The 22,172-nt window shown below is 50.9% G+C and overlaps 1 protein-coding gene across 2 annotated transcripts in view; it reads left to right on the top strand.

Moving 5' to 3' along the window:
* Window positions 1-22,172, top strand: part of DNHD1 (dynein heavy chain domain 1) — a 49,492-nt gene continuing 27,320 nt past the window's right edge. For both annotated transcript variants that reach the window (XM_053385301.1, XM_053385300.1), the window contains exons 1-20: window positions 1-35; window positions 2,552-3,230; window positions 3,319-3,507; window positions 4,231-4,434; window positions 4,717-4,827; window positions 4,931-5,087; window positions 5,899-6,150; window positions 7,643-7,786; window positions 7,978-8,068; window positions 8,560-8,828; window positions 10,006-10,249; window positions 10,323-10,480; window positions 11,549-11,674; window positions 20,079-20,355; window positions 20,449-20,576; window positions 20,727-20,925; window positions 21,134-21,225; window positions 21,360-21,576; window positions 21,777-21,902; window positions 22,053-22,150. In XM_053385301.1, the coding sequence (XP_053241276.1) occupies window positions 5-35; window positions 2,552-3,230; window positions 3,319-3,507; window positions 4,231-4,434; window positions 4,717-4,827; window positions 4,931-5,087; window positions 5,899-6,150; window positions 7,643-7,786; window positions 7,978-8,068; window positions 8,560-8,828; window positions 10,006-10,249; window positions 10,323-10,480; window positions 11,549-11,674; window positions 20,079-20,355; window positions 20,449-20,576; window positions 20,727-20,925; window positions 21,134-21,225; window positions 21,360-21,576; window positions 21,777-21,902; window positions 22,053-22,150 (3,792 nt within the window). In that variant the 5' untranslated portion in view covers window positions 1-4. The remainder of the gene's footprint in view (window positions 36-2,551; window positions 3,231-3,318; window positions 3,508-4,230; window positions 4,435-4,716; window positions 4,828-4,930; window positions 5,088-5,898; window positions 6,151-7,642; window positions 7,787-7,977; window positions 8,069-8,559; window positions 8,829-10,005; window positions 10,250-10,322; window positions 10,481-11,548; window positions 11,675-20,078; window positions 20,356-20,448; window positions 20,577-20,726; window positions 20,926-21,133; window positions 21,226-21,359; window positions 21,577-21,776; window positions 21,903-22,052; window positions 22,151-22,172) is intronic.

Raw genomic sequence — 22,172 nt, 5'->3', positions numbered from 1 at the left:
CGCCATGGAGCCCTGCGCCCCCGACGCCCTGCCGAGTAAGGGGCGCCCCCCCCCGGGCAGGGGCAGAGGGTCCTTCCTCCGGGCTCCTCGGGGGGCGTCTCTCTCCCTCTTGCTTCCTTGGGGCGCCTTGGAGCCCCTCCACGCCCTCCTCGGGGCAAGTGCCCCAAATGAGAAACTCTCCCGGGAAGTGCAGGGGTTGGACTAGTCCGGCAAGTGGCCTTGGGAGATCAGGGCTGCAGCTGCACGGCGGCCAGTTCCTTTGTCGCGTGGGAAGGGACCCCGGGGGCCATCTAGTCCACCCCTGCAATGCAGAGATCTCAACATGCGGCTCCCCATCCAACCTTGAAACCAGACCAGACCCTGCCTTAGCTCCCAGCTAGCACGTTCATTGATGCACCGCTGTTGTTGTTGTTGTTGCTGTTGTTGTTTAGTCGTTTAGTCGTGTCCGCCTCTTCTTGACCCCCTGGACCAGAGCACGCCAGGCACCTCTGTCCTCCACTACCTCCCTCATGCTGGTAGCTTCAAGAACACCGTCCCACCATCTCGTCCTCTGTCGTCTCCTTCTCCTTCTGCCCTCCATCTTTCCCAACATCAGGGTCTTTTCCAGGGAGTCTTCTCTTCTCATGAGGTGTCCAAAGTACTGGAGCCTCAGCTTCAGGATCTGTCCTTCCAGTGAGCACTCAGGGCTGATTTCCTTCAGAATGGAGAGGTTTGATCTTCTTGCAGTCCATGGGACTCTCAAGAGTCTCCTCCAGCACCAGAATTCAAAAGCATCCATTCTTCAGCCATCAGCCTTCTTTGTGGTCCAGCTCTCACTTCCATACATCACTACTGGGAAAACCAGAGCTTTAACTATACGGACCTTTGTCGGCAAGGTGATGTCTCTGCTTTTCAAGATGCTGTCTAAGTTTGTCATTGCTTTTCTCCCAAGAAGCAGGCGTCTTTTAATTTCGTGACTGCTGTCACCATCTGCAGTGATCATGGAGCCCAAGAAAGTAAAATCTCTCACTGCCTCCATTTCTTCCCCTTCTATTTGCCAGGAGGTGATGGGCCCAGTGGCCATGATCTTCGTTTTTTTGATGCTGAGCTTCAGACCATATTTTGTGCTCTCGTCTTTCACCCTTATTAAAAGGTTCTTTAATTCCTCCTCACTTTCTGCCATCAAGGTTGTGTCATCTGCATATCTGAGGTGGTTAATACTTCTTCCGGCAATCTTAATTCCGGCTAGGGATTCATCCAGCCCAGCCTTTCGCATGATGAATTCTGCATATAAGTTAAATAAGCAGGGGGACAATATGCAGCCTTGTCGTACTCCTTTCGCAATTTTGAACCAATCAGTTGTTCCATATCCAGTTCTAACTGTAGCTTCTTGTCCCACATAGAGATTTTTCAGGAGACAGATGAGGTGATCAGGCACTCCCATTTCTTTAAGAACTTGCCATAGTTTGCTGTGGTCGACACAGTCAAATGCTTTTGCATAGTCAATGAAGCAGAAGTAGATGTCTTTCTGGAACTCTCTAGCTTTCTCCATAATCCAGCGCATGTTTGCAATTTGGTCTCTGGTTCCTCTGCCCCTTTGAAATCCAGCTTGCACTTCTGGGAGTTCTCGGTCCACATACTGCTTAAGCCTGCCTTGAAGAATTTTAAGCATAACCTTGCTAGCGTGTGAAATGAGCGCAATTGTGCGGTAGTTGGAGCATTCTTTGGCACTTCCCTTCTTTGGGATTGGGATGTAGACTGATCTTCTCCAATCCTCTGGCCACTGCTGAGTTTTCCAAACTTGCTGGCATATTGAGTGTAGCACCTTCACAGCATCATCCTTTAAAATTTTAAATAGTTCAGCTGGTATATCATCACTTCCACTGGCCTTGTTATTAGCAGTGCTTTCTAAGGCCCATTTGACTTCACTCTCCAGGATGTCTGGCTCAAGGTCAGCAACCACACTACCTGGGGTGTACGAGACATCCATTTCTTTCTGGTATAGTTCCTCTGTGTATTCTTGCCACCTCTTCTTGATGTCTTCTGCTTCTGTTAGGTCCTTTCCACTTTTGTCTTTTATTATGGTACACCACTAGAGGGCCTTGTTTGTTTGTTTGTTTTCCTAAAAGTCATAAAAACCTCAAAGTGGTTCTAACCCTAGCCCAAGTGCCCCCTGCTCACCTGGCTATTACACCTGCAAGTTGGGTGTGAGCTGGGCTGGAAGCAAGCTGCAGGCAGAAGCTGAGCGCCAGAGCCAAGGTTGTGACTATGGAAGGACGAGCCCCTCCGTCTTGGGGACAGGTGGCAATAAGCCCTATATATCATAAAGGCACCAGAGTTCACTCCCAGGAAACCCAGCCATGGGCAAGCACTGCAACCCCTTGAATCCCACAGCTTGCAGGTTGGGTGGCGAAGACTGAAAAGCCGTGCCAAGGGGGAGAAATGTCCTCGCCTGGTCTGAAGGCCCCTATTGCTCATCCCCAGAGGCCTCTTTTCCTGGCTGTGCTCTCCCGGGCCTGAAGACGGCTGTTCTGAGGTGGTCCTCACCCATCCCCTTTGTGTTTCTTGGCAGGCAGGCAGATGCCCAGCAGCCCAGCCCAGCAGGAGGACCATTCCTGGGCCCGCGCCCTCCGCCGCCGCCTGGCTACCCAGATCCAGGAGGCTGGGCATGCGGAGCCCAAGGATGTGGACGCGCTTGTGGCGGAGCTGACCGCCGTCTTCCGCACGGTCCTGGAGAGAAGCAGTCGCCGGGCCTGGCTGCGCATGATGGAGGCGCTGCGGCTGATCGCCCCCTTCCAGCAGCTGCTGTCAAGGCGGGCAGAGCTGGCCCCCTACTTGGAGGGCCTCTATTTCCAGTTCCGCAGCAGCCAGGCCGTGGTTTCTGACCTAGATATTCTGGGGTCCATCTGGCGGGCCTTCCCCACGGACTGTGCTGTGTTGTGGGCTGACCCACGAGAATTTTGCCCCCGAGAGCCTAAGGAAATAGCCAAGCAGCTGCCCTCCAGCAGAGAGCCAGTCTTTCTGGGCCAATCCTGCCCTTTTGCGATGGAATGGGTAGCGGCTGGGGCCTCTGGCATGCTGCAGCCAGATCCCGTGTCCCTCCAGGAGCTGCAGAGATGCGTGGGGCAAGTCGGCAGGGAGGTGGCTCAAGAGGAGACCCCCCGACCCGGCAGCCTTGGCCTCATGCCTCTAACTCTAGCTGCAGATGTGCCAACAGAATTCCCCTGTGCTATTCCAAGCCGGGCTGCAGGGTAAGGCCTCCCCAAGCCAGCTTGGCTCACCCCGGGGCGTTTCTGCCGACAAATGTCCTACAGATGTTTCTTTCCAATTTTGATGCAGGCCCTCCCTAGAGCCACGCAAAGAAAGCCCAGGACCGCCTGCAGTGCCCAAGAAGAGAGCTGGGGCAGCAGGAGACAGAGGAGGAGAAATGGTGACGAGTCTTGAGGCAGCTGCGCTCTTTGCAAGGAAGCGCCATTTGGGGAAAATAAGTTTCATTTACTTCAACGTTGCCCAGAACCGGCACTTCAGGTACCCCTGTTTTCTTGCCCTGGCTGGCAGTCCCATCGTGCAAGTGGGTCCCCCTCCCTCCCTCCTTTGCTTTAGGGGGGGGGCAAAGGAGGTGAATTCTGCTCTGTCTGCCCAGCCCTGTCTTGCCTCCTCTCCCCAGGGTCTTCTCAGAGGCCTCTCCCAGCTTTGGTTCCCCTAGAGTCTGTAGACTTGAGTCCAGAACCTGAATCATAGATCATAGAATTGTAGAGCTGGAAGAGACTCTTGAGGACCATCTAGTCCTGCAATGCAGGAAGATGCAGCTGTCCCATGCAGGGATTGAACCTGCAACCTTGGCATTCCACGCTCTAACCAACGGACCGAAACATGCCTGTTTTTCTTCTGGCTGGGATTCAACACTCGCCTGGGCAGTCTCACTGATGGGCACAGCACTTTGTAGAGCTGCATAAGGCTGGGGGAAAGGTGGTAGCTTCATGGGGGGGACATATACGTTGCATGCAGATGGTCCCAGGAAAGCCCCTTGTCAGCGTTGACAGCGCTGAACTCAATAGACCCCTGGTCTGGCTTGGCAAATAAGGCAGCTTCCTGAGCTTCTGTCTCTTCCTTGAGCTTCCAGAAAAGCCTGACAGCAGGGAGGGCAGGAGGGAGCGAAGGGGGGAGGACGCCCTGCTTTGCTTCTCTGGGGGTTGGTGAAGGGCCTCCCTTGGAGGACTGGCTCCTGCAACTCTCTTCCCCTTTCCGCAGGCCTTATGACCTGGTGGCTGTTCCCAAGCGTCTGGTCAACCCTCAGCACTACATTTTCTCCCCTTTTGGGGTGCTGCATGTGCACCCTGAAGAAGGGTCGGAGGCCTTTTCCCTGGGCGAATTGCACCGCCAGGCCGTGCTGTGGCAGCTGTTGCAGTACATCCCCTTCTTCCGGCTTTTCTTGGTCCGCAAAGCCTTTGTCCGGTAAGGGGGGGCGAGGAAGTGCCAGGCCAAAGTGATGCCCTCCTGCGTCGTGTGGTGGGTCTGGGTTGCTGCCGCCGCAAGAGAGCAAAGGCAGAGAGCGGCTTCCCCAGTCTCAGCGACACGTTTCTGTCTCTCCCATCTTATCGTGCTTTTAATATTCTGTTGGGAGCCGCCCAGAGTGGCTGGGGAAACCCAGCCAGATGGGCAGGGTATAAATTATTATTATTATTATTATTATTATTATTATTATTATTATTATTATTATCTCCCCCCCCCTGCCAGTTGGTTCGTCAATGTCAAGCACTTGCATTACCTGAAGTGCCGGGAGAAGCTGAGCTTGCAGCTCCTCCACTCGGTGCCCCACTTTGGACTTGCTCTTCTTCACATCTCCAGGTGCGGCATGGGGTGGGGAGCCCTGGAGGGGGGACCCGCTCCCCCTTTGGGGGCCTCTGCTGCTCCTTGGCCGCGGCAGCTGTTTCGTGTCCTTCCTTTGCAGGCTGCTGCTGCAACTGCACTCCATCCACTGGCTGCCCAGAAGCAGAGTCAAGTGCTACACCTTCTCCGATCTCAAGCGCGCCCTGGCCCAGGAGAACAGAAATGCCCAAGGATTGCTCAGCAAATTCCTCCAGCTCTGCTCCTCTGTCTTGCAGTGGGTGAGGGGCCTCAAGCAGTATCCCTCGGCTGTGCGGGAGCCGGGAGCCCACGCTCCCTCTGGCAAAGGCTGGGGCAAAATCCCCAGGGCTGCTGGGAGACGCTTCCCATCCCAGGCTGCTAATTTCCCTGCTAATTTTCAGACTTCTCCTGAAGATCTTTTTATGCCAACAGGTCTATTCAGTCACTTAAGCTTTTACAAGTTGAGCCAGTTGTTTTTTATATTTTCCCCTGTTGCTTTAATGGATTTTTGTTTCATTGTCATTTTATATTTTGTTATACACCACCATGATGTCCTGTTTATTCATTTCTTATCTATTTATATTCATTAAATTTGTATGTTGCCCTTCATCCGAAGATTGCTTTGCAACATAACAATACAAAATGAGAACACAATGTACATAGTAAAACAAAAACATCTTCTGATGTTCTTGTTTCTGGGCACATTTGCTGTTTTTACCCAGCAAAGCCCATGAGGGTTTGGGCCCCCAGAATCCCTTCCATGACGTTCTTGAGAGTGACACTGCTAGTGACACCCGGGTTCAAGACTGCCAGTTCCCCAGTGCCAGTGACTTGGGCCACCCTGCTTCATACAGGGAGTGGCTGGGCTCCTGCAAGGGGCCCTTTGAAAATGTGCAGTCAGGTTGCCCTTGTGTGAAGTTAGGCAGACTCCTGTTTGCAGGCAGCCATGTGGATCTGTATGCATGTGTCTGCTGCAGATAAGTCTGCCTGTCTGGGCCCAGGTGAGGTGCCTGCCTGGCCGCTACACCCCAGCCAGCGGTGGCGTCATTGTTACTTGTCTTGCTCTGGCAGGTCCGGGACGACACATACAGGATGGTCCGTGGGCTACAGCAGCAGGTGCAGAGCTACAAGCTGTACATCACCAAGGCTTCCCTGTACAAGCAGCGCATCGACTTTGAGAAGCTGCAGCACCGCCTGCAGATCGCCGAACACTGGCTGCAGAGGCTGGGCTTCCTGGCCCTGCTGGTGAACCTCCTCCTCTGCCAGAACCTGGTCTCTGCGATGCAAGAGGAAGTCAGAGCATTTATCTATGACACCATGAAGGTCCCGTACCCCAGGGATACCTGCTCGGGAGGGTGGTGGGGTGGGGGGTGGGCAGAGCCTGTCGTGGTTTCCAGCTTCTGCTCCAGCAGGGGATTCAGGGTCGGCCTCCAGAGTCTGGCTCAGCTCTTTGCTTGTGGAGCAGACAGGATGCTCTGCCTTACTGAGGTTATTAATACTGTGCATTTGGAAATACTAATAACAAGAACAACAACAACACTAAATTTTTTTCTTTCCAGTAGCACCTTAAAGACCAACTAAGTTAGTTCTTGGTATGAGCTTTCGTGTGCATGCACACTTCTTCAGATACACTGAAAAAAATTTTTTGTTTTAACAACAACACTTTATGAGTTACACCCCCCCCCATCTGCCCAGGCCTCCCCAGCCACTCTGGGCGGCTTCCAACACAATATTAAAACACAATAAAACATCAAACATTAAAAGCTTCCCTAAACAGGGCTGCCTTCAGATGTCAGAGAGCTGTTTATTTCCTTGACATCTGATGGGAGGGCGTTCCACAGGGCGGGCACCACTACCAAGAAGGCCCTCTGCCTGGTTCCCTGTAACCTCACTTCTCACAGTGAGGGAACCACCAGAAGGCCCTTGGAGCTGGACCTCAGTGTCTTGGCAGAATGATGGGGTGGAGACGCTCCTTCAGGTCTACTGGACCGAGGCTGTTTAGGGCTTTAAAAATCAGCAGCAACACTTTGAATTGTGCTTGGAAACGTCCTGGGAGCCAATGAAAGTCTTTCAGGACCAGTGTTATGTGGTCTTGGCAGCCACTCCTAGTCCCCAGTCTAGCTGCCATATTCTGGATTAATTGTAGTTTCCAGGTCACCTTCAAAGGTAGCCCCATGTAGAGCGCATGGCAGTAGTCCAAGCGGGAGATAACCAGAGCATGCACCACTCTGGCGAGACAGTCCGCGGGCAGGTAGAGTCTCAGCCTGCGTACCAGGTGGAGCTGGTAGACAGCTGCCCTGGGCACAGAATTTACCTGCGCCTTCATGGACAGCTGTGAGTCCAAAATGACTCCCGGGCCAGACCTGGTCCTTCAGGGGCACGATTAGAATTATGGATATCTTCACCCAGAGCTGAAATCAAAGCTTTGCATCTCCCAAACAGGCTCTTTTTAGCCAGAGGCTATCTCCTGGAGAAAGACTTAGCACACCATTCTCTTCAGTGATTTCGGAACAAAAAGCTAACATACACAAAACGGATCCCTACAGATTAACAAACACATAGGGCTGTAATACAATCCTTTCTCACCTTGTGACAGAGCTAGCAGAGATGCATTCTCACTCATCATAAACTTGTTAGGCTCTCTGCAACTTGTTTAGCTGAGTGGAAGTTTCCATACCATGCTACACAATATACATACAGACACATACATACTGTACAGAGTTCTTTCCCATTTCAGGGTACAATTAAATAGTTACACTTAACTTGTTTAGGGCGCCAGAAGCCTTTTCACCTGCCGCTTGGTGTCTCCCCGCAGGCCGATGGCATCAAGCGGAAAGCGGTCCTCCAGGTGCACCTGGTGTTTGGCGCCGAGAGGCAGCTCGTCCTCTTCCCCTCCCACAAGGAGCTGGAGGACTGCCTGCTGGGGGCTGTCAATACGGTCCTGGAGTCCGTCCTGCAGGTGGGTCAGCTTCCTGGTCAAACACCACACAAGGAGGGTCCCTCCTCCCTCTCTCCCTCCACCCCACAACTTCCTGGCCGCTTGTGCCTTGAGCTTACCACATTTCCATGCAGTAGGCGGCAGGGGCTGCCCAGAAGTGTTTGGGAAGGGGCTTTGCCCCACCAGCTGAGTAGACTTTCTGTTCCCTTCAGACGACCCGGGTCAAAAGTGAGGGGTCAGCGCCTCCGGAGAACCCTCAGAGCACCACAGCTGAAGCTGAGCACCATGCAGCCAAGCCGAGTGGTAAGCCAGGGAGAGGAAGAGCCCCATCCCAGTGGGCCCTTGTCTGGTCTCCTTGGGCTCTCATGGGGGCTGCTCAAGGGGTAGGGGTGGGGTGTTGGACTGGGCCTCTCCAGAAGTGACACCAAATCTATGCCAGTTCCTTCTTGCTCCATCCACATCCACACCATACCTTGAAAGCCCCCTTACACCACTTTCCCCCACCCTATGAATCCTGGGAACTGTAGTTTATGAAGGGTCTTGGGAACCAGCTCTGTGAGAGGTCCCAGCATGCTTAGTGAAGTACAGTTCCCAGTATTCCTGGAAGAAAAGCCACGACTGCTAAAGTGATCTAAGATGTGAACCATGAGCTTGCCGAGTCTGCTCCCCTTGTTTGGTGTATGTGCTCTGCTTTTGTGGTGCATTTGCCATCTTGCAGGCCCACAGATTTGAGGGGTGGGTCGTCGTCTTTTCCACCTTGGCCGGGTGACAGTGCTTGCTCTCCTCCCCTGCAGCTGCAGATGTGAGCAGTGGGAGCGCCATTCCTCAGCAGGGCTCCCTGGAGCCCCTCATTCAGCCCAAGCGGCTGTCGACAGCAGAGCTCTGCGGTGAGAAGCCCCAGCTGGTATATCAGATGGACGTGAAGGTATATGGTGGCCTGGAGGTCATTGGCCACCGGTTGAAGGGCATGTACCCCTTGCTGTCACGGGAGCAACTGGAGAAGGACCTGAGGTCAGACCGCATCATCCAGGAGGCTACGGAGCAGCTGCGTGCCCTGCTCACGGTGAGTGCCCGCCGGAAGTGTGGGCCGAGCTGGGGCTGGGGCTGGGGCTGCTTCCAGGCTTGACAGCCACCCGCCCTGGTTCTGCCTGGCATAGGGAGCTGTAGCAGCCAGGGTTTGGGGCAGGGGCTTGGATTGCTTTGTCTAGGGGCTTACCCAGCGCCAGTGAATTTGGACCAGCCTGGGGCCTATTCTTTGGTGAGCTGAGGAGGACCTCCTCGGCAACAGTATAGCAAAGGGACAAGGGCAGGCCCTGTTGCTCCAGAGCTGTCTCTTTCCGCGTTGCACTCTGTTCCTTTTGCCTCAGGTGCCATGCAGATTCCATCCTGGTAGAGAAGGATCTGGGACATACAGAGGACCATTGTCCAGCCAATGCATGATCGCAACTCAGAGAGTGCAAAAACTACTTGGGGGAAGAGAGAAACACTGCAAATGCAATGTAGAATTGTAGAGAGGGATTCTAGATGAGGGTCATCTAGTCCAACCCCCTGCCATGCAGGAATCTCAATGACAGACAGCCATCCAACCTCTGCTAAAAAAACCCTCCAAAGAAGGAGAGTCCGCAACCTCCTGAGAGAGCCCGTTTCTCTGCCAAAGAGCTTGGAAGTTCTTTCTGATGTTTAGTCAGAATCCTCTTTCTTGTACTTCAATCCATTGGTTTGGGTCCTAGAGTCCAGAGCAGGAGAAAGCATGGCGTGCTGGGTCTTAGGAGAGAGAACCGGGGGGGCAGACTTGTCTCTGCATGCACACTCTGTAGGAAGGACAAGGAAAGGTTCCCCCGAGAGGTGACCCTCTCAAACAGGACATGGAGTCCAACAAGTTCAAAATCCCCAAAGGGGCAGAGTGCTCCACAGAGTGCTTCCATAGGCAAGCAGACAATAAGGAGTGCTAAAAAAAATAACCTTGAGACACATTATTGCTAAAATCATAAAGACCCAAAACATTTATATTTTTTTTTGCACTCCCTGACCAGAACTCCTGGGAGATGGCAGCAGGTTGGCTTCCTCCTGAACATGGGGTGTGGGAAAAGCCAGGCCCCGACATCTGCAGGGGAAGTGGGGAGAGCTGCAGAGCATGTGCAGGGTTCCTTTCTGGCAGCCCTGACTCTGGGTCAGAGGGCTGGGCCAGGTCCTGCATGGCAAAGGCCTCAGCTGAGTGCTGCCCCTTTCCCCACCCACAGATGGCCCTGACCGAGACGGAACTGCTGTGCCGACAGTACACCTGGCTGTGCGAGATCTACAACTTTGTGCACAGCTGGAGCCCTAGCCAGCTGGAAAGCATGAAGAGCTGGCCGGCCGAGGAGTATGTGAACCGCATCCTCAAGCTGCGCACGTGGGTGGCTGAGGTCCAGAAGGTGCCCCGTGTGGTCATCACACACAACCTCCTTCTCTTAGTGGACTGCAGCGGCATTCATCAGGACCTCCGTATGTGCTGGGGAGGGGTGGGAGCAAGGGGCCGTGCTGGGGGGCCATTTTCCAGCCTGCTCTGTCCTTGCAGTGCCTCTGCTGGCCTCCATCAATGAGGACATCCTGTCCTTGCTGCTGAGCGAGACTGCGCAGCGGAGCGAGAAGCTAATTGCTGAGCTGTCTGGCGTCCTGCAACTCTACATGAATGTTGGCACCGACATCTTCACCATTGCCAAGTGCTCCCAGAAGGTAGGATTCCTCCCCCTCCCCACCTGGCAGGCAGGGAGGCAGAAAGGCCCTTGCCTTAGCTAGTATTCATGGTCATCTGGGAATCTTCAGCTCCCGCCTTCAGTTAATGGGCAGATTCACTCTTCCCATCTTATACCTTTTCTGCACATCTCCAGGTTGTGTGTAAAAAGAAAAGATTCCTCTTGCTTGTCTAGCCTAGTTGGGGCCCAGACCACCCTTGCCAATAGAGAAGCCCTGCACTGCAATCCTAGTAGTAGTAGCAGCAGCAGGAGCAGCAGCAGGAGCAGCAGTATACCCCCCTTCATCTGAAGATTTCAGGATGGTTCACAGCATAAAAATACAGAATAAAAACACAAAGTGAATAGTAGTAGCAGCAGTAATAATAACAACAACAATAACAACAATAACAACAATAATAAAAACCAATGGTCCTAAAGGATCTTTTCTGGCTCCCAGCATGTTTCTGAGCACAATTCACAATTCAAGAGCCCCAAATGTTGTAAGAGAGAATTCTCTGCTCCGAACCTCTGAAGCCTTGACTGCTCCTGTGAGCCGGGGGGACGACTAACAGGGAAATAGCTCTTGTATCTTTCCAGGAAGCTTTGCTACATGGAGACACCTGCAAGGAGGAGGCTGCTTGTGGGGTCTGGCTGGAGAAAGGAGGGGGCTCGGGCCCCTTGCTGTGACACATTCTTCCATGGGTGGCTTCAAGGTTGGGTCCCCCTTAGTAGTCTGAGTTGCCAGGGAGCCCTGTCCAATATATGAGGAGGGATCCAGGGGTGATGGCCAGGAAGCAGAGTTCTGTGTCTTGTTTCCGCCTCTCTGTTTCCACCCTCCCATTTTTCTGCTGCCAGCTTTGGATTCCAGGTTCTGCGTGCTCCTGCCTGGAAAACCAATGTTGTGAAAGGAGCCTGGGCATTCTAATCACATCTGCAGAGGACAGGGCTGAGGGCTGGGATGGATTCCCAACCTGGGGCAGACCCCAGGTGCTGCGTGGTACAGCCAAGGCTTGTGGGGCTCTCTGGGGCAGCAGCAACATCCCTGCTTGACCTGCTTCTTCCCGTGCAGCTGGAGCAGTACCAGGGGCAGATGGCAGAGCTGCAGGAATATGTGGACTACGTGCGAGCCCTCAATGAGGTCATCCAGCAATGCTTCCGCCCTCTTACGCCCAGCGAAGAGAGCCTGGAGAACTCGGTGAGAGACCCAGTTGCAGGGTGGACAGGGAAGGATTTTGGTGGTGAGTGGAAAAGAAAACATTGCCAGGGCAAAGTGATGTGCCAAGCTGGAGGCTGACACTGCTTCAGGAGTAGCATCACCTGATATGGGCATCCTTCATGTTTCAATGATATTCTTGCAATGAACCTGGTAAAATGTGGGTTGAATGAGGTAACTGTTAGGGGGATTTGTAGCTGGTTGACTGACCAAACCCAAAGAATACTCCTTAATGGTGCCTCGTCATCCTGGAAAAAAGTGACCAGTGGGGGCTGCAGGGTTCTGTCCTGGGCCCATTGTTGTCCAATGTCTTTATATGTGACTTGGATGAAGGAATTGAGGCGATGCTCATCAAATTTGTAGATGACACCAAACTCAAAGGGGTAGCTAATGTCGGAGAAGACAGAATCGGGATTCAAGACAACCTTAACAGATTGGAGAACTGGGCCCAAACTAACAAAATGAGTTTCAATAGGGACAATTACAAGTTACAGAAAGGTAGCCGTGTTGGTCTGCCATAGTCAAAACAAAAAATTTTTTTCCTTCCAGTAGCACCTTAAAGACCAACTAAGTTAGTTCTTGGTATGAGCTTTCGTGTGCATGCACACTGTGTAACACAGGTTACACATATGGAGATATGCGCAGATAAGCACATCCTGAGTACCGGTGATGAGAAGACAATGGTCCATGTATGCATAGTCTGCCACCTGGCATTGCCGGGAGGAAAGGCTTGGCAGAGTGATTTGACAGGATTAGGGTCTTCCTGAGAGTACGTGACACCTTGCTTGAGGGATTATGGAGGACAGGGGAGGTGTCATGGGGTCCTAGAGAAATTGAGCAATTTGGCACGTTGATTTTCTATGAATTTTATAGATTTTAGTCCCTTTTGACACTGACAATTGGACTCGGAGATAAATGGATATATTGTAGCGAAGAAGAAGGTAAAGAAGACATGCCCCCCCCCCGTATCATAGGTTTTTAAGCAAATCTTGGATGGCCCTCTGTCATCAAATCCAGAATTGGATTCCACAGTCACCTACGGACACACCACTAAGAGCGTGTTCATGGAAGACAATCTTACTCGGCTATGAGTGATCGCCAAAGAAGAAGACAAAAGCAAAACATTGCTTGAGAGCCTGCTGGATCTGGCCGGTGGCGCATCTAGTCCAGCATCCTGTTCTCAAACTGGCCAACCAGACCTACTTCCTGCAAAAGTGAGTCCAGGCACTGGGCTCTGCTCTATGCCTTCCACTGTGAAGACAGATGCCAAGAATTCATTCAGCTTCTCTGCAATCTCCTTGTCCTCCTTTAGCACACCTTGGACTCCCTTCCCATTCAAGGGTCCCTAGATGGTCTCCTGCTACTAATGCATTTAAATAACTTTTTGTTGTTGGTCTTTATGATTTTAGCAATGTGCACCAGCATTTTTAGCATCCCTTTTTGTCTGCTTGCCTTGCTTTTGCCAAGGTTTGTGTTCCTTTTCCTTTGGACAAGACTTCCGTTTCCCAAAGAAAGCTTTCTTGCCTCCAGTAGCTTCTTTGCTTATTAACCACACTGGTGTCCACTTGGCCCTCATGGTATGTTTCCTGATCTGATGTACGTATACACTCTTGTTGAACTTTTAGTATTGTGGTTTTAAACAACTCCCAAATGTTTTGAAGAGATTTGACTCTCTTGGTTTTGCCTTTCAACTTCCTCTTTACCAATCCTCTCAATTTTGGGGAAGTTTATCTTATGAAGCCAAACACTGGATTTTCTTGGGAACTTGCCATTTACAATTATTATTATTATTATTATTATTATTATTATTATTATTAAATTATTAAACGAGCAATGCAAAGAAATAGAGGAAAACAATAGAATGGGAAAAACCAGAGATCTGTTCAATAAAATTGGAGATATGAAAGGAACATTTCGTACAAAGATTACCATAATAAAGGACAAAAGTGGTAAGGACTTGACAGAAACAGAAGACATCAAGAAGAGGTGGCAAGAATACACAGAGGAATTAGACCAGAAAGATATGGATGTCTTGTACACCCCAGGTAGTGTAGTTACTGACCTTGAGCCAGACATCCTGGAGAGTGAAGTCAAATGGGCCTTAGAAAGCACTGCTAATAACAAGGCCAGTGGAAGTGATGATATTCCTGCTGAACTATTTAAAAATTTTAAAAGATGATGCTGTTAAGGTGCTACACTCAATGTGCCAGCAAGTTTGGAAAACTCAGTGGAACAAGAGGGAGACAGACTAAAACTGCAGAGTTTTGAAAATTTAAAAAATAGAGTGCGAGACTGGCTCCATTATTACCAAATAATGGAGGCATATAATTTGGACAAAAAACTTGGCTTCCAGGTGGAAAAATCAAAATTGGAAACAGAATTGTTAGATCCCAAAGTTAAGAATTTGTCAAGAATGTATAACTTGCTGTTGAAATGGAACACCCAGGATGAAACGGTGAAATCTGCTATGATTAAATGGGCACAAGATATTGGATACAACATTATGATGGCTGACTGGGAACAGTTATGGACCACAGGTATGAAGTTTACGGCATGTAATGCCTTAAAAGAGAATCTAATGAAAATGATCTACAGGTGGTACATAACACCAGTCAAGCTTGCAAAAATCTACCATTTGCCCAATAATAAATGCTGGAAATGTAATGAGACTGAAGGTACATTCTTTCACCTTTGGTGGACATGCCCAAGGATTAAGACTTTCCGGGAGATGATCTATAATGAAATGAAAAAGGTATTTAAATATACCTTCCTGAAGAAACCAGAGGCCTTTCTCCTGGGCATGGTCGGCCAATTGGTGCCAAAGAAGGATAGAATTTTCTTTATGTATGCTACAACAGCAGCAAGAATACTTATCGCAAAGCACTGGAAGACACAAGATCTACCCACCTGGGAAGAATGGCACATGAAGTTGATGGATTACATGGAACTGGCAGAAATGACTGGCAGAATCCGAGACCAGGGAGAAGAGTCGGTGGAAGAAGATTGGAAAAAATTTAAAGTTTATTTACAGAAATACTGCAAAATTAATGAATGTTAGAAGGATGCTGGAATGAAGTTATATGGCTTTAGCAGAAATGTTATAAAGAATTAAGTAAAAATAGATTGTTAATGGGCTGAAGTGGAAAAATTAAGGTTAGATTGTGTTAAGATAAATTATAGAACAAAAATTGAGAAAGATGGAAAGGATTTGCTGAAATAGCTAATTGAATTAGAATACAAAAAAGGGAGGTGTGAGGAGGTCGATGAAACAAGTAAATGAAAGACAAAGATATGGAAATATTGGATGTGCTTTTAATCGTTTTTGTTTTTCTTTTTGTTTTGCTGTATTGTTTTTTTGGGTTTTTTTCTATGTATTGTAAGGTATTGATTTGTTTTGTTTAACTTTTCATTTTTTCTTTCTTCTTTTCTCTGTAATCTTTAAACTTTTAATAAATATCATTTAAATAATAATAATAATAATAATAATAATAAAGTTTGGAAAACTCAGCAGTGGCCAGAGGATTGGAGAAGATCAGTCTACATCCCAATCCCAAAGAAGGGCAGTGCCAAAGAATGCTCCAACTGCCGCATAATTGCACTCATTTCACACGCTAGCAAGGTTATGCTTAAAATTCTACAAGGTAGGTTTAAGCAGTATGTGGACCGAGAACTCCCAGAAGTGCAAGCTGGATTTCAAAGTGGCAGAAGAACCAGAGACCAAATTGCAAACATGCGCTGGATTATGGAGAAAGCTAGAGAGTTCTAGAAAGACATCTACTTTTGCTTCATTGACTATGCAAAAGCCTTTGACTGTGTCGACCACAGCAAACTATGGCAAGTTCTTAAAGAAATGGGAGTGCCTGATCACCTCATCTGTCTCCTGAGAAATCTCTATGTGGGACAAGAAGCTACAGTTAGAACTGGATATAGAACAATGGATTGGTTCAAAATGGGGAAAGGAATACGACAAGGCTGCATATTGTCTCCCTGCTTATTTAACTTACATGCAGAATTCATCATGCGAAAGGCTGGACTGGATGAATCCCTGGCCGGAATTAAGATTGCTGGAATATCAACAACCTCAGATATGCAGATGACACAACCTTGATGGCAGAAAGTGAGGAGGAATTAAAGAACCTCTTAATGAGGGTGAAATAGGAGAGCGCAAAATATGGTCTGAAGCTCAACATCAAAAAAACGAAGATCACGGCCACTGGTCCCATCACCTCCTGGCAAATAGAAGGGGAAGAAATGGAGGCAGTGAGAAATTTTACTTTCTTGGGCTCCATGATCACTGCAGATGGTGACAGCAGTCACAAAACGAAAAGACGCCTGCTCCTTGGGAGAAAAACAATGACAAACATAGACAGCATCTTGAAAAGCAGAGACATCACCTTGCCGACAAAGGTCCATATAGTTAAAGCTCTGGTTTTCCCAGTAATGATGTATGGAAGTGAGAGCTGGACCATAAAGAAGGCTGAGCGCCGAAGAATTGATGCTTTTGAATATGGTGCTGGAGGAGACTCTGGAGAGTCCCATGGACTGCAAGGAGATCAAACGTATCCATTCTGAAGGAAATCAGCCCTGAGTGCTCACTGGAAGGACAGATCCTGAAGCTGAGGCTCCAATACTTTGGCCACCTCGTGAGAAGAGAAGACTCCCTGGAAAAGACCCTGGTGTTGGGAAAGATGGATGGCAGAAGGAGAAGGGGACGACAGAGTGTAGCCTTATGAGGCTTTGCCCTCGGGTGGGAAAAATATTGCGCCCGGGAAAGGGAAGTGGGAGTCAAACAGACACTCAAGGAATAGTTTCGGAGAAAAGGCTTTTATTTCTACCATCCATGAACTGGTAGAAGGAGCAAATGTGATAGTTCACAAAAAGCATGCACGAAGTTCACAGTCCTGTGCAAAAGCATATATACCCCTTTCCAGTTCCCTCCCCCTTTCTCCTCCTTTTCCCAGAGTCCTGCCCCATGGGTTCCTCTGAGCATGAACAGAGAGCATGAACAGAGAGCTGTCTTGGGACTCTTGGGACTCTTGGCACCCTTCCCAGGCAAGGGGGAATGAGAAGCCGAGGGGGTGGGTCGAGGAGCCCTGGCGGTTCAGCATGTCCAAGATGTTGCAACCGAATGAGATAAGATGCATTTCTCAGGCCTGCTATGAACAGAGCCTATTCATTAGCCTTTGAAAGTAACATTTTGCCTTTTGCCACAGCATCTTGTGAGAAAAGCAGAGACAAGCAGAGAAAAGCTGTTTTGGATTTTTAGAAGACAAAAGGAGTTTTGGACAGTTTTGAGGCCTGGGGTGATTTCACAGACAGGATTTGGGTATTCTGTCCCTTCAAGAGGACGAGATGGTGGGACGGTGGGTCCTCGAAGCTCCCAGCATGAGTTTGACCAAACTGCGGGAGGCAGCGGAAGACAGGAGTGCCAATGGCTTGAGATACTTATTAGGTCCATAGATTACCATCTCACATATATTCAACACATAAAACAGCGGCAATCTGTAGTTGACAAAGGAGAGCTGGAGACAGAAAGGGCCCCATTCCCTTCCGGAGCTGAGGGCCGCATCCAAGCTCCCTCCGGCCCTGGGGGCCCTCTTCCTCTGGGCCCCCAGCAGCCTTGGCCTCAGGCTCCCCTGCAGGAGGCCATTGAGGGAGAGACGCAGCAGGCGAGGCTCCGCTTGGGCCTCCAAGGCCTTTGCCCTTCCCTGGCTTCTCCTCCGGAAGCTTCCCTCACCCGAGTCCCCGGCTGCAGGGCCTGGTTTTCCTTCCTTCTCCTCAGAACAGACCGGGATGGAGCCGGCCGGGCCCAGACATGGCAGCCGCCCTCCGGCTGAGGCCTTTTCCCGCCCTTTCCCTCCCCAGCTCAAAATGGCTCCCTCAGAGCGCTGCCTCCCGGCCGCTCTCCCCAAGGCCTTTGCCAGGCAGCAGGCAGCCTCTCAGGGCCTCGGCCCCAGCAAGGTCTGGCTTTCTGGATTCCTTCATTACATTTCTAGCCCGTCTTTCCCTTCCAAGGAGCTCCCGGTGGCGGACATGGTTCTCCTCCCCTTGCCCTGGAGGTTTTGCAGGAGGATTCGAAGGGATTTCTCCCTCTCCACTTGATCAGAATAAAACACCCCCAAGCTGCTTACTCAAAGAAGACTTGGCCCTTCTGTGTGGAGGTGTTTGCAAGGGCAGCTCTAAACAGCTCCAGCTTGAAATCATCCCTTTTTACCTCAGGAGTCCCTGAGGAGTTTTAGGAACTCCCCTAGAAAATGGGTCGGAAGTGCAGGAAACGCCAGGAGTGTCTTTTCCTACTTTCTTGAGGCTTCTCCTTAGCTATTGAAAAGGTAGATTTCCCTCTCTTAAAATAAGACATTTTTCATAACTTTTTCACTTTCTATGTTGCTTCTTTTCCTCTTTTCTTCTCTCTTCTCTTCCTTCCCTATCTTCTGTCTGCTTCTTTTTCTTTCTTTTCTTTTTCCTTTTGTAACGTTTCCATCTATTTTTTATGTACATTCATTTTCTATATCTTAAAGGGATCCCTGACCGTTAAGTCCAGTTGTGGTCGACTCGGGGGTTGTGGCGCTCATCTCACTTTACTGGCCGAGGGATCCAGCGTACAGCTTCCATGTCACGTGGAACTCTTTTCCTCGTAGCCAATCCTTCACCTTGTAGGTCTTCTTCAGAGTTGGGGGCTTCGTCCTCTGATGCTCAACTCAGCTCTTTCTGAGGGGATCCTGATTGCTTTTATCCCCAGACCACTTTCCATTCAGTTTTCCATAGAGCCCAAAACCTGGGAGGGCTTCCCTCTTTCTGCCCTAGCTGGCCGTCCCCAGATGTCCGGTGTGTCCAACATTTTTCTCTCAGACAGAATGCGAGCCTTCCCTGTTTGGCTTTCTTTCTCAGGTCCATCTAAGGCACGGGTGTCAAACACAAGGCCCGCGGGCCGAATCCGGCCCGCCAGACCTCGTCATGTGGCCCATGTAGCCGCCGGCGGCCACCAGCCTTCACCTTTTATTCTCGCTTTTTTTTTTTTGACACAAGAAAGCCGCCTCTTCAGCGCATGCGCGTCAGCCTACAAGCCAGAGAATGTCTGCCCTCTAGCGGCGCCGGCCGTTCTACACAGAAAACCTCCACTTTACATGCATTTCTACAGATACAACCGGCCCTTTGAGGGTGACCAAACTGCTGATGCAGCCCCCGATGAATTTGAGTTTGACACCCCTGATCTAAGGAGATGAAGGTGTCCTCATCCTTTATTTACTAAATGTCTTAATTTGTGTATTACCCAGGCATATGGGGAAGTCCTTGGGGACTCTCCACTCATTCTTTAAGGAAATGGCACCTTGGCTTGTTTTAAAGGACAATTTCCCGGTTCTTGACATCTGCAGGGCATCCCCTAGAACCTCACATACTTTGGTGAAGCCCTATAAAGTAGATGGTTTCCCCCCAGTTGACACTGAGGAGAGGTGCTCAGAGGGTTGTTCATATTTGGTTTGGACGCAGAGGAATCCCAGCCCATCCTTTGGGGATCCTGCTCTGCTACATCCTGTTCCCTGAATACCCTCCAGTCCATTCTGGCCAAAAATGGAAATTGGTACCTACTGTGAATTTCTGTTTGAGGAGTGGACTGGAGGACATTCAGCCACCTCTGTTTTTCCCTCAGCATTCTCTTAGTCTGATTCTTATGTTTTTGTTTTCATGCATTCAGTGGAGGTGTAGCTGTGTTACTGACATGCTTATGTTCCAACTGAGCTTCTAGTATTGTGGTTCTTCAACAACCCCCAAGTATTTTGAAGAGTTTTCACTCACTTGGTTTTGCTTTTCGACTTTCCTTTTACCAGTGCTCTCATTCTTGGTCAGTTTTCTCATTTGAAGCCAAAAGTGACCATGTTGGATTGCCTTTGTGACTGGCAATTTAAATATATCTTGAATTTGATATCACTACAACATGTCTCACTCATTAAGTATCCATCTCAGGACCACTTGGCACATTTGGGTTGGGAGGATGATACACAGCTGTCAACATTTCCCTTTTTTTAAGGGAAATTCCCTTATTCCGAATAGGATTCCTCGCAAGAAAAGGGAAAAGTTGACAGCTATGGGATGATAGCATGCCCCCCGCACTGAATAACTATGGGCACCCAGTATCCCCACCCACAATGACTCTGTGGGAAAGTGGGCCCCCCTGGGAATTTCTAGCATGTGGCACTTGTGTGATGTTGCGCAGGCCACCTCCAGCACACCTTTTCCTTCCTATGGCGTTTGTGACCAGAGAGAAGCATGGGGCAGACTTGGGATGTGCTTGGGATGGAGAGCAGCCCTTTGGGCTGTGCAGGTTCCTCTCGGGTGAGGTGCCCGGAGAGCCTGGCATGAGCCTGACCCTCAGCCTTGGCTCTTGCAGCTCCTAGACACCTGGGATGCCTTTGCGTACCAGCAGCGGGAGGTCTCGGACTTCATTTTCTCACGGCGCCTTAGCATCATCGCTGAGCTCAGTAGCTCCCTCCGGAAAGCGACCCTGGAGCTGCAGGAGCTGCTGACTGTCGTGACAATGGGGCGTTTCCAGGACCCCTCCCAGAACCCCCGGGCCATGGAAGAGGAGCTGCGCACTCTCTGCCAGTCCTTCCAGGCCACGGTGTTGCGCATCACTGATCTCTGCCGTTCCCAGCGGATCCTGACAGGTGAGCTGCAGGGTGTCCTTTCCTTGCAAGGAGGGAGCTCCCTTCTTCTGGGCTGGATGTGAACCCTGCTGCGGCCTTTTGCTGCTTCCTCAGGGGATTGCATGGACGTCACATTCATCACTGGGAAGCAGGGGGTCATCGAGATCCACACTCGCATCTGGCAGCTTTTCCGCATCATCACTGAGCAGATCACTGAGTGGAAGTGTCTGGCATTTGTCAAGGTAAAGAGATGGAGGGGGCTGGGTTGGCCTCTCCCTGCCCAAGGAGAACCACTTTTGGGATCCCAAACCTCAGTCCCTCCCTCTCCCCCAGCATGCAACCTATGTGAGGCTGCCCAAGCATACCTCCTCTCCTCTCTCCCCCCCCCCCAGTTCAACACCGGTTTGGCCATGGAGAAGACCGAAGAGTGGCAAAAGGAGGTGATCAGCCTGGAGCACTGCCTGCCCAGCCCAAACCAGGTGCTGCAAGCCTGCCTGCGTGCCATTGCCAACTTGCAGAAGTACCTCCCTATCCTCCTGAAACTGGGCAGCCACTTTCTCAAGCTCAGCTGCTGGAAGGAGATATTTGCTGGTGAGACCCTGGTGCTCAGACATGAGGCAGGAAGCACCTTGGCCCCTGCTGGACCCTGCCCTGGAGGTCAAGGTGCTTCCTCTCCTCCTCTCTTTCCATGGTGGGAGCAGTGGGGGTCAAGAAGCCAGCAGGCGGGGGGAGGGGGAGAAGCCTCCCCTGAGGACTCTGCAGAGCCCATCTCCTCAGCTGCCCTCTCTCTCTCTCTCAGGGATGGGCGTCAAGTGCCCCCTCAACATGCAGTTCACACTGGGGCAGCTCCTTTCCTACCCGCTCCTGGAGCACAGTGACTCCATCTTCAGGGTGAGTAGCTTGGCATGGCAGGTTAGCAGAAACTGGGCCCCTGGAGAAAAGGAGGCTCCTTGTGCCCGTGTGGCCCAGCCTGGCACCACCCCACCACTTTCTCCTGGGGGGCTGTGACCTTCCTTGACCCCCAGGTCTATGCTTTGGAGAAGAGCCGCCATTACGCCAGGGACACCCTTTTCCGCCTGGAGAGGTCCTGGGCCGAGAAGCAGTTCCGCCTCGTCAATTTCATCCTCAACGTTCCCCACAAGGAGCCGCAGCCTGAGCGCTTTCGCCGGCCGGCTGCTGCACGGCACCGCCAACCCAAGCTGGAATACATCTCTAAGGACAGTGGCACTTACGTTTTGTCAGGTAAATCACCAGAGTGCCAGCCTTGGCTGCAATGGCAAGGGCTCCTCACTTGGGGAGGGGGGACTGAGCTGTGACCCGAGCAGAGAGAGTCCTCTGAAGGTGGCTCCTGCTGCGGCAGCCCTCACGCCTGTGTGGCATGGGCAAAGGTGGCCTCTGCCTCCTCTCCCTGCCCAGCCCTCATCCTCTGGTCTCGGCCTCAGATACTGCAGAGCTGAAGGCAACGGTGGAGCACAGCCTCTTGACTCTCCAGAACATCATCCTCTCCCCGTTCTCCTCCGACATCCTGCTGGAGGCTGAGAGCTGGGCGTCCATCCTGCGTTCCTTTGGTGAGGAGCTGGGGCAGGAGGCCCTGGGGGAAGGGCAGTTTTTTGGGGTGGGGGGCAGCCATAGCTCTGGGCCAGCTTGGCCGTGAGGGAGGAGGTGCTTTGCAGCAAAGAGAGAGTCTTCCCTATCCTCATCTCCACTCTGTACCTCAGAATCCCTGCTCGAGGCCTGGGTCAATTTCCAGCAGAAATGGGTCTTCTTGAACATTGTTCTCTACGAAATGGACATCAGTCTCCCCAGCTCTGAGCTGGTGAGTTGCAGACGGGCCTCTT

The sequence above is a fragment of the Podarcis raffonei genome, chromosome 4, assembly GCF_027172205.1.
Source record: "Podarcis raffonei isolate rPodRaf1 chromosome 4, rPodRaf1.pri, whole genome shotgun sequence".
NCBI classification, from domain to species: domain Eukaryota; kingdom Metazoa; phylum Chordata; class Lepidosauria; order Squamata; family Lacertidae; genus Podarcis; species Podarcis raffonei.
This window is presented reverse-complemented; position numbering and strand designations above follow the sequence as displayed.